At 39.2% G+C, this 12,268-nt stretch overlaps 1 protein-coding gene across 1 annotated transcript in view; it reads right to left on the minus strand.

The window, feature by feature from the left end:
- Positions 1-1,674: 1,674 nt before the first annotated feature.
- SLC38A1 (solute carrier family 38 member 1) overlaps positions 1,675-12,268 on the minus strand; it is a 99,809-nt gene continuing 89,215 nt past the window's right edge. Inside the window, exons 14-17 of the mRNA XM_049783893.1 lie at positions 12,119-12,237; positions 11,002-11,143; positions 10,816-10,913; positions 1,675-4,061 (exon numbers count right to left, since the gene is read on the minus strand). Of these exons, the coding sequence (XP_049639850.1) occupies positions 3,960-4,061; positions 10,816-10,913; positions 11,002-11,143; positions 12,119-12,237 (461 nt within the window). The 3' untranslated portion in view covers positions 1,675-3,959. The remainder of the gene's footprint in view (positions 4,062-10,815; positions 10,914-11,001; positions 11,144-12,118; positions 12,238-12,268) is intronic.

The following is a 12,268-nucleotide window of genomic DNA, read 5'->3' on the forward strand; positions in this document are numbered from 1 at the left end:
TGAAAAAGATAACAGGAATGACCACCACACAATGACCTCAAACACACTGCAGAGTTCACTCCTGATAGGAATGCTGTGTTTCCTCAAAGGTTGCATTTACAAAGGATGTTTTCTTTTGAGTCCTCTCAAAACAATCAACCACTACCTCTCCAACATTTCACTTTTTATTTATTCTGTTTTTTTCTAAAATTTCACTAGAGAGCAGAAGGCATTCCTTCACAACTTGTCCCTGGGCCAGAATTTCCAGTGAAAAGAAAGATGCAATTCATTCCTAAGATCCTTTCCTGACAAAGACCTAGTCCCATTTCTGGCCCCCTGGGTGCTACTCCTAGCCATCTTCTGTGTTAAAGCTAATGGGTTTAAAAAAAAAAAGGGAGACTAACTGGCATAAAGTGGTTCTCAAACATGATGGGTATTAGTCACATAGAAGGATGGTTACACTAGTTTTCTAAGCCCTCACCTAGAGAGCATCTGCTCTATGTCTGGACGTGCTGTTCTCAACAGAGACTAATAACACTAATTGTTAAAAGTGCTGTGTGCTGGCTTCAGTGGCTGGCATATGGAATAGCGATGCAGCAATGGAAGATAAAGTATACAAATAAAAGGCCCTAAAATGGAAGTAGGTCAATTTGAGACTTCTATAAAGAAGAATGGGCACTCACTAAGGTTCATCCTTTGTGTTTCCCAACCAATAAAGGCCTTTCATGGGGCTGGAATGAGCACAGAGGTTAACATGCTTGCAGTTGGCTGAGCCTTGTTCTATCCATATTGTTCTACAAACTGGGTCAGGAATGATCCCTGAACATTGAGAAAGCCCTAAGCTCATTGGATGTGCCCCCAACCTGCCCCAGTCCCTCCCAAAGTAAAACAGTATAATGGGTTTCCCATTCTCCTTCCTACCACAGGGGCCACTGGACTTTCCCGCTTTACCTGTAGATTCTGCTTCAGATCACACTGGTCACTCGATGGTTCCCCTACCCACCAGAAGGTGGTATGTGGTTGGGGTGGTCAGTCCAGATTCCACTAAGAAAGCAGTGGCATATTCCTGGCATTACTGAAGAAACACCCTCTAAATACAAGTTTACTTTTAATGATTAGATTTTTTCCCCTATGCTTTCCTATATCAGTTAAATTATGAACTTAGGAATTTTCTAGCTGGTCTTGGGGCCAGGCCACCCGTTTTCTAAACATACAACCCGTTTTCTAAACCAAAATGCATCACAGGTTTTGCAAACACCCATCTTACAGAATTTTGTGATTTCATTTGCTTATAAATCATGGGCTGGCCCATGCTTAAAAAAGCTAGATTTCTTTCTTATAAACATGTTTTTATACCCACTTTTAGGAAGTGCAATTAATTAGGGTTTTACTATAGTTTGTTATAAAAGCTAGAGAACAGTTCTAAATCCAAAATACAAAACAGTCACTGTTCACTACAGTGAAACTCTTATCTACCAAAAGAAAATGTGCTGCTCCCGACAGCTAAGATATAATATTGTTTAGTCTACTAATATTGTTGAGGAGAAAAACTTCTACAGCACATGACCGTGTTGTTTAAATCCTACTAATATCTTCAATATGTGTATTTTTTGGGCTACCAGTTCACTATTCTGAACAAGAGTAAGAGCAGGACACTTTATAACTAATCTCACACACATGATTCTAATTCATCAGTGATATTTGAAAAATTACAGTAGGGTTTATTATATTCAGTCAACAGTAAGTTAAGATAAACATAAGATTTTGAAAATCTGTCACATCACAAACATCAATATTGTGCACCCCCTAAGTACATTTTAAATAAAAAAATTTCTTGTGCTGACACATAAGTTCCAGAGATCCAAAGATATCACTACATCTCCTAAGACTTAACAATAATTTTCTAAACTGACTTGTGAGTATAAAATTAATTGTTACACACCAACAAGAAAAACAGAAAAAAATTTTAATGGAAGGTTGTCTCACTAGCTACTTCATTTTCATACTTCATTCTTTAGTGAAGCCAAAAGGATCAATGATTTGTTTTGCTCAGTTTCTCTCCAATTCATCCAATATGGAAGACTCTTCTGAAAGGAGAGAAATGGCTGTGAATTTTAATAGGCAAGGTATTCTCTAATAACTAATATGAATATAATTCTGAAGCATGACACTGAAAGCTTTGATGAGCTTACCAAGAAATGCAGGAAGTAACATTTTGTTTCACCCAAGAGGACTGTGACAAAGTGGTCTAAAGTCTGCCTTTTTGATAGAACATTAATTGGCAAAAGAAAGAGGACAATTTCATGTGACTTACAGGGAATATGGAGGCTTTTGGAGAGTTAAGTGTGGTAGGAACATAGACAAGAGGTAAGTTCCTGGAAACTCTGCCAAGAGTGTGGTTTGAATCTACTTCTCTCTGGATAAGAAATCTGTGCTCAGTGAATTTAAATGTTTGAGAAATGCAATCAGCATGCAGATCAAACCCCAGCCCTCTTTCAAAAAGAGTAGCTCACAGAGCACACAGATGTCCAAAAATCCATTTACAGGTAATGGCTCAATTTAGGGCTAGGTTTCTGGGAATTTTTGCTGTCCCCCATTCCTTTCCAAGTTACCTTTTCCTACAACTCTCTTCTTATACAGTTTCTGTGTATTTTCTTCTGTTCTAAATAGTGAAAGGATAGGAGAGTGAGACAACCTGTTCTCTGTGTGGGTCATGTAGGCTGGGCAATAATGCCCACTTCTTGGTTAGGAACAAGTAATCCTGGTATACAGGCACCAAGATCCGCACTTGAGGGAAGGAAGGTACACAATTACTTCTTTCAAGTTTTCTCAAAACCTCTCTCTTGTGGTTCTTTATCTCTCTTGCCCAAGACTCAGGATGAATTGTTAACAGACAAGAAATAGGAATGAAGATACTTAAGGTACGAAATTCTTGTATTGGTAATAACCTAAATTTATAGATATAAAACAAGTCTTTTAAAGACACCCCCCCCCTCTAAAGTACCCAAATATAAAACAGGAATTACTGGTCTTAAATCATCCTTGGCTAGATACACATTATTCTCTGTGCAAAAAGCTGGTAGTCATGAATAAAAGCTACTGAGTTTAACATTTAATAAAATGATCTCCCCCTTCAGCAATACAGGTATATGTCTGAAGACTATCTGCGCCAGAGGGATATTTTCTTAGGCATGGAGTACTGTAGCCTCTCAACTGTGTACCAAGATTCCTATAGAAGTTAACCCAGATTGAGAGCAACTTCAACACAAATTGCCAAGAGGAAAACAAAATTTCATCTGCTAGATTACATAATATGTGTTAAACATATTTACCAAGGTACAACTTATTCCTTTCTCCATCCCAGTTGGGAACACTCCCCAGGGAATCTCTCTGCATAAAGTAACCATTTATACACTGAACTGCAGGAGCCCATGTAATCAAAGCCGCCTCAAATATTGGGCACACTCTGATCCAGCAATAGCACATGCCTCTGTCTCTCAAATGATTATTCCTGTGTGCTATGTTAACCAAAATAAGCAAATTATTTACGAAACCATTTTTCTGTAAAGCAAAATAAATATATCTATATACATTTCAATTTTATCTTCTAGAAAGGTTACAGAGAGTATGAGCTAAGTATCAGTAGGAAAATTATATATAAATCTGGATGTATAATTAACATAATTAATGATTATTTCGTGAAGTTATGAGCCCATGAGGCCATGAAAAAAATGTAGAGTGAAAACTGATTGTGGAAAGTTCCAGGAAATGTGATTGCATGAAATTTAAAAAGAAATTTCTTTGAGTCATCCCAAATCATGGATGCAAATAATACAAACAGCCTCAGTTTTGCTGCCAAAGTGCTTTTCCATTTTGTATCTTGTTATTTCTGTTTGCTTCTGTAAACTTGCAAAGGAAGTGATGAGGGGTTGCTGATGGGTGGTGACTTGACTGAACAGCAGACCGAATGTTTCCTTTTCTCAGTGGCCTTCATCACTACCGGAGGAGCAGGCCCAGTCATAGATGACCAAAGGAATGCTGACCAGTGAAAACAACACTCCCAGACCCAAGAAAAGGGCAGCCTAAAGCAACAAAAAAGCACAGGTTACTTTAGTGAAACAAACATTTCCAACATTCACCCACAGAAAGAAAGCCAAATGATCTCTTCCCTTTTGTGTCCCCTTGTATTTGGAGTTTTTTACAATCACAAGTGAACTGTGTACCTCTCCCAAAACATATAAAGCTGATTCAGCAAAGACAGAAAATAAGAACAAACTAACCACAGTTCTATTCTTTGACCTCATGTTCACCATGGAATGAATCTGTCGTACAACTGACTGGCTATCTATCTCTCCTTACAATTTCTTTCAAACTTTTTAAACTTATAGCAACAGCAAAGTGTACTTGAAAATAAAAACAACCCAAGTGGCTAAGAACAGATGAGTGGCTAAATATACTGTGGTACACATTAACACAATGGAAATTCCTAATGCAGCTGTTAGGAAAAATGAAGTCATAAAATTTGCTTAGATATGGATGGATATGGAGCTTATACGGAGTGAAGTAAGCCCGAGGGAGAGGGCTAGACATAATCTCACTAATTTGTGAGATATAAGATAGAAAAAAGATAATATGGTAATAATACTCAGGGACAACAGAGATGAGGATCAAGGGACTAGTCTATGGTAGGAATCTTGATACCAGTAGGGTAGAGAAGAGTTTATTATGACAATGATAGTTGGGACTGGTCACTTTGGACATGAACTTGGTGCTAAAAGCAGATAAAATCATATGCACGGTACCCTTCATTAACAATAGTGCAAACCACAGTGCTAAAAAGGAAAAGGAAAAAGGAAGAGAGTATAAGTATATCAGAAAGAAGTAAAATATCTTCCCTAAAGGCAGGCAGAGTGGAGGCTAGGAGGGAAATTGGGGACATTGGTGGGAAATGATCACTGGTGACGGGTGGTTGGTATACATTGTATGAGTGAAACTCAATCATGAATAATTTTGTAATCACAGTGCTTAAATAAATAAAAAACAATTTAAAGTAAAAGAGACAGATCTTTTAGATATTACATTACCAACAAACTACCACTGACAAACACTTGCATTTTAAAAATAGGAGGGGCCAGAGTAATAGTACAGGCAGTAGGGCTTATGCCTTGCATATACTGACACAGGTTTGATCCCCAGCTTCCCATGTTGTCACCTTACCCTCTAGGAGTAATTCCTTAAATTTTATTTGGGGTGGTATCAAAGTAGGAATGAGAAAACTTCAAACAGAAATAATAGGTCTGAAAAACTAGGTAGACAAAATGAAAAGCTCACTAGAAGGTCTCACCAACAGTGTCACAGTAGGTCACAGTAACTTCCAGTCAGTGAGCTGGAAGATGAGCTGCGTAACATCTTTAGATAATTGAAGAAGTTGGAAAGAGCCTTAAAATAAATAGCAGATGGACCAAATCCTCAAAATAAGCGAACAGATGATAATAGACCTTGGGATAAATTCAGCAAGAACAACCTAAGAGTCATTGGGGTCCCAGAAAGCAAGAAAGAAAACCCCTATGAAAACAGTTAGAGACATCATTATTGAGAAATTCCCAGAGCTTAAGAGTGTTAAAATCCACATCCTGGATACCCCAAAAGTACCAGCTAAAAGAGACCCAAAGAAAAGCACCCTAAAGTACATCCTGGTCACAATGATGAAAACCAGAGAGATGAAATACTGAAAGTAGCAAGATCAAAATGGGAAATTATACGAAGAAGTGTACTTAACGCAACCTTCCAAATCCAAAGGCAGTGGTAGGATATAATGGAAAAACTCAATGAAACAAACACCTCATATTTGAAGGAAGAATACATAGCTTCATCAATAAACAATAGCTCAGAAATATTACAGACTCAAAACCTACCGTAAAAGAAGTTAAGGTCTACTTTAAGGTATGATAGGCTCCACAAATACATCAAACTTCTACAAAAAGATGCCACAAAATCCCATGACAATTATCTCTCTCATTGTCAACAGACTAAATGCACCAATTAAGAGGCAAAGAGTAGCAAATCAGAAAGCTGAATATAACATTCTGCTGCCAACAAAATGCATATTTGAATAGTCAGAACAAACATAGATTCAAAGTCAAAGATTGGAAGCCAATCCTTCAAGCAAACAACTCACTTAAAAAGCCAGAGTGGCCATCTAATATTGATGACATAGACTTCAGGCTTAAAAGGGTTATAAGAAACAAAGAGGGTCATTTCTTAAAAATCAATGGATATTTACATCAGGAAAAAATTATATTCATAAACATATATGCACCCAATGAGAGGTCAGAAAAATACTTTAAACAAGTGTTAAGAGACTTGAAGAAAGATGTAAATAACAACACAGTAGTAGTAGGTGACATTACTCAACAAGGATATACTTGTTTTGAAAGAGTAAGTGGATGAGAGCTACTTAGTAGATGTATGTATTTATATACACAAATATGTAATTTGTCATCCACCCAAAGTTACTTATACATTATTCTCTAATGCACAAGGAACATTCTCCAAGACAGATTACATGCTAGGCCATAAAATATGTCTCCAGAAAAATCAAGAGGATTTACACTGTACCAACTATCTTCTCAAATCATGATGACTGAGATTAGAAGTTAATTAAAATAGACATGGAGAAATAACTTTACCACTTGAAAATTAAATAGATGACTACTCAAAAACCAGTGGGTCAGAGGGGAGGGGGAATCAAAGAGGAAATCAAAAGATTCCTGGAAACAAATGAGAATAAAGACATGAATGATCAGAATTCATGAAAAACTGCAAAAAGTGATATTAAGAGGAATATTTATAGCTTTGAAAGCATTCATTAGGAAGGAAGAAAGGGCTGATAAAGATAACTTAATGGCACAGTTTAAGAAATTGGAAAATTAGCAAACATAGGAGCCAAAAGCAGATAGACAGAAGAAAATAAAACTGAGAGCAGAAATTAATGAACTAGAAAGCCAAAAAACAATCCTAAAAGTCAATGAAACCAAGAATCGGTTCTTTAAAAAAGTAATTTGGTGTGTGGAGTGTATGTGTGGGGGCAATATCCAGCAATGCTCAGGGATTACTCCTGGTTCTTCATTTGGCCTAGCACTGGCAGGGTTCGGAGAACATCGGATGATGGTGATCTCACCTGGGTTGGCCACATGGAAGGCAAATACATATCCTACTTAATGGTATTATTGCTCCAACCCAGAAGTACTTCCTCAGTGCAGTCAGAAATAAGTCCAGAGCACTGCTGAAAGCACTGCTGAGTGTGGCTCCAAAATCAACAAAATTTTTAAGTGGGAAAATGGTCAAATATATAGGCAAGGGACGATATAGGAATGGCATCAAAACTAAGTTACTTCAAAGGCTGCCGATAGCAATGAGATATGGATTACTAACTACAGATCTGCAAAACACAGAATAGATTGCTTGACCTTGAGATTATAGTGAGAGTTCTGTAAGGAGAACAAATTATATAAGACAAAGAGACTATATATTCTGATGGGGAGAGAGCTCAAGGTGGCTGAGCGAGATGGAGCTACACAAGGTCATACCAATAGGAATCTGATCCAATTCCCAGGGGAGTCCAGGTCCTCACACAGAAAGAAACCCTTCCCTAATGCTACTTAGTAGATCTTACAAACTGCTTTATTCTAACTGTAGATGCCCTTGCTTGAACGTTACTAGACCTGGGAACAAGAATCCCAGTATATAAAGTTAGTTTCTCAATCCAGATCTGTTTCTCTAAAGCATTTATTTCTGCCAAATTATAAAAAAAGACTCCTAGAGCTAACTCAATGATTCCGGGTAACACAAGTTCCTGGGGTTGTAGAGAGAAGTTAACATGGCAAGGAATTGAACAAAGACAGTAGACAGTTTGTTTAGTTGGTCTTGTCTTTACTCTGAAGGAATGGAGATTAATAAATATCTAGTAAGGTGCTTGACTTGTACACGACTGACTCAGGTCCCATAGCTAGAATCTCATCTAGAACCTCAAGCAGGCTATGAGTAATTCCTGATAGCAGAGCCAGAATTAAGTCCTGAGCACAGTCAGGTGTGATTTCCATCCCCAAACAAAACCAAAACCAAAACAAAACAAAATGAAAAAAAACCAACAAAACCCAAAAAACAAAAATAAGTTTTTCAGATGATCTGCCCTCACTCAGTGCAAAGAAAAGGTACAATTAGAATAAAATCTGTAACCGGCCTAGGTTGGGCTTAAATCCCTGTCCTTCGGGCTTGGGAGGGTCTCTCTCCCTTCCTGGAGCTGGATTTTTAGCAGCACGGGCGGGCAGCTGGCAGACCTCCGTATGTGCCAGCGGCCTTTTGGCCTGGCCTAGGGTGGGGGGCCCGGACCTGGTCACCCGAACCCCCTCTCCCCCTTTCCTCCGGATCTCCAGGTGGGTTTCTGGGAGGAGCTCATGGGGCACCCTGGGTTTTCCCCACTCCCAGGCCGGGTCTGGGGACCGGCCTAGGTTGGGCTTAAATCCCTGTCCTTCGGGCTTGGGAGGGTCTCTCTCCCTTCCTGGAGCTGGATTTTTAGCAGCACGGGCGGGCAGCTGGCAGACCTCCGTATGTGCCAGCGGCCTTTTGGCCTGGCCTAGGGTGGGGGGCCCGGACCTGGGTCACCCGAACCCCCTCTCCCCCTTTCCTCCGGATCTCCAGGTGGGTCTCTGGGAGGAGCTGATGGGGCACCCTGGGTTTTCCCCACTCCCAGGCCGGGTCTGGGGACCGGCCTAGGTTGGGCTTAAATCCCTGTCCTTCGGGCTTGGGAGGGTCTCTCTCCCTTCCTGGAGCTGGATTTTTAGCAGCACGGGCGGGCAGCTGGCAGACCTCCGTATGTGCCAGCGGCCTTTTGGCCTGGCCTAGGGTGGGGGGCCCGGACCTGGGTCACCCGAACCCCCTCTCCCCCTTTCCTCCGGATCTCCAGGTGGGTTTCTGGGAGGAGCTCATGGGGCACCCTGGGTTTTCCCCACTCCCAGGCCGGCTCTAGAGGGTGGATCAGGGTGTGTAGTTTGATCTGGGGGAGGCAAATAATTTTTCAGCTATACTCAGGCTGTCACTGGCAATTTCATACCAGTCTACATTTTGAAACCGCGCGGGGGCTAGCGCCCCCGCGCGATCATATGCTCCTCCCAACCATCAGTACCCCAGATTTACTTTTCTCTAAGTTCAGTAACACACAGCTTCAATCTCTGACCAAAGACATACAGTAGATCTTACAAATCCCAGAACTATTTAGAAGGACACAAATCGAACACATATTGAACACATATATTTTTTGAATATTTTATGGTTATTTTCTTTAACTGCTGTAACTCTCTATATATTCTTCTACCATGATGTTTCTATCCACTTTTCATCTTGTCTTTTCTTTGTAAGCTGTTCAGTAAGGATTGTGGTGGAACTATCCCTCAGTTTGATGCCTATGATTGAACTATGTCATGGAAATTGCTGGTCTTGTTCCTATTGCCTCCAGATGCACCAATAACGCTTCGTGGCATTGATCCTTGTTTGCATAGACACATTAAAATGGGAAAACACTATACATACAGATTAGTTATTATCTAATAAATCTCATTACAATGTACCTTACACCCTGAATATTGATATAATGACCTGGCATAGGCCTCAGTTGAATGGGCATTCTCCATTCACGCTGGAACCAGGCAAGCTATCTACGAAACATCCAAGGTCTTTTATAGCAACAGTTGGAAGCAGTCCTCTACCAGGAAAGACACTACCAAGGGTGTGACATCGACCTCCTAATAAGACACTTCCGTTTACACTGAGAAGACGTGACAACAACAATGACCTGCGAGAAGACATGACAACAACGATGACCTGCTCTACAGGACATGGTTCTCTCTATTGCCCTTAAGTGTGAGGTGAAACGAGAGGATGCTCTGCACCATCCTGACTGCAATATGGGATATGCAGACTCCAGGATCTTTAATACAGAAGAATGATACCAACAACAGAGACTATGTGAGGAATGGAGGTGTATTGCCACTACAGACTATGACTTGAATTGGACAAACTAGTTTGCCTGGAGCCTAGAGTCAGTCCTGTGCCAGGAAACTTCAGGGGTAGGGTCTCCATGTATTTAGACCATAATTTGTCTTTCCATGTCCCTTATGTTTTGGTGGGCCTATGCAAACAAATGCCACTTTAATATCGTATTTTTACTATGTTCTCTTGACTCCAATCCTTAAGAAAAACAACCCATTAAAACTTTTGAGGTTAACTTAAACTAGTAAGCATGTGCATGGAACTAGATAAATGTACTTTGCCCTCAATGTTTAAAGAGTTACATAAGTCTAATATCTTTAGATTATATGGTGTGCTGCTAAGAAACAATATGTACTACAACTGGGGATTTGAGGGACAAAGTAATTGTATTGTACATGGGTTCAGTTTTGTTTTTCTTAATGTTCTTTGGCTGAAAGTTCAAGGCTGGGATATCATCGATGGAACTACTGAGAATCCTGTTTATGGGTGATTGGGCTTCCACTGTAACTTTACCCTGTCCTCTTTCTTTGCATCTTTGTTGTCATAATTAATATAAAATAAAAAAAAAAAAAAAAAAAAAAAGAATAAAATCTGTAAAGGTATTTTGAAAATGAAGATCTCTATAATATGTTTTGAATTTCCTTTGTTGAAAAACTACCATACACCATACAGCCATTTATTTTTGGGACAACTAAAAGCAGCATCAAATAATTGAGAGGAGGACTATTTAATTGGTAACTATGATTTAAAAACTAACCAGACTAATGGGAGCTGTTGGATGAAACATACCCAAATCCTTTGAGTTCCTTTATCACCATCTTGGTTTGTGATTTTTAAATAGAGAGATGAAGGAAGAATGAAAATAAGCATATTAGCAGATGTAACACCTGTAAAGTAAAAAAAATTAGGGTCGTTACTGTGATATTTTAGTTTTCTAAGTTGATACCCAGAAGATTATTAAGTGCAAAGTCATACCTACGACTCCAAAAATATCCTTCATGGAGGGTATGAAGATGACCAACAAGTTGATAATAACCAAGAGTATGAAGGTAATCAAGATGTGACGACATAAATTAAACTTAGTTTTCTTGGCCAGTTCAAATAAAGATGAACGAACCTGCAAAGAAAAAAAGAAACTTAGATTTGTTCCTATACCAAGCCAATCTTCTTCTTGACAACTGGTTTACTGATGCACAGAAATTTTGAACTATTTTACAATAACTAATGAATTAATATCAATAACTTCAGTTTCAGAAGCAGAAAAAGTTGATTTAAAATTAAAGTATTTTTATTTATAAATTTGTAGTTCTTTTCACAGGGGTAATCATTTGCTTTTATCCATGACTGAGTATTCTTTTCATTTTTTTCTTTTTAGTTTTAGGGTCACATCCGGCAGCGTTCAGGGGTTACTCCTGGCTCTATGTTCAGAAATACTCCTGGCAGGCTTGGGGGATCATATAGGATGCCGGGATTCAAACCACAGTCCTTCTGCATGCAAGCCTTGCAAACCAAATCATGTATGCTGAACTGCATACATGTACTGCAGAACCAGAATGATAGCAGGGACAGTGGAAGGAACAGGCAGAGAATCCAGTGTAGTATTAGTATTTTTATTAATAGTGGTTTTATTTGTGGGTGTGGTATACCAATATGTACATTTTAAGAGACATGAACCTATCCCCCTGAAATAAATAGTATTGAAAAATAATGCTATCTCAATTTAAAAACTGAGTTAGAGGAAAAGAGAGATTAATCAAAGTTATTATTTACCCCATCAGCAGTTTTTTTTAATCTCACTGATTTCACATTCTAATAGCTTTTTGTTTTTGATTTGGGGCCACATCCTACAGTTTAGGGAACTAAACTCAAATTGGCAGCATGCCAGGCAAGTTAACCTCTTCACTATCTCTCTCTCACCCTACCACTTTCTTTCTGAAAGATTTTAAACTGTGTCTTGGAATTCTTCCCTAATGCAGTTTCAATGATACCAAAAAATCCACCTGTGGCAGGTTTTCTCTGGAATGGCTGCTGCTGAAGGCAGGAGGTAAAGTGAGACCTCAGCTTTTCTCAGATTGCAAAGGTCTTTACTCACCGTGAAAAACAATACCGGCACTGTGAGGATGACAGCAACAATGACAGCCAACCGAACGGTCAGAATGAGAATGTCATCTTTACTCTGGTACTTGTGTAGGAGATCTGATTGCACAGTTTCTAAAGAAAGAAAAAGTAAAGATAGTGTTTA

This window comes from Suncus etruscus, chromosome 11, assembly GCF_024139225.1.
Source record: "Suncus etruscus isolate mSunEtr1 chromosome 11, mSunEtr1.pri.cur, whole genome shotgun sequence".
NCBI lineage: Eukaryota > Metazoa > Chordata > Mammalia > Eulipotyphla > Soricidae > Suncus > Suncus etruscus.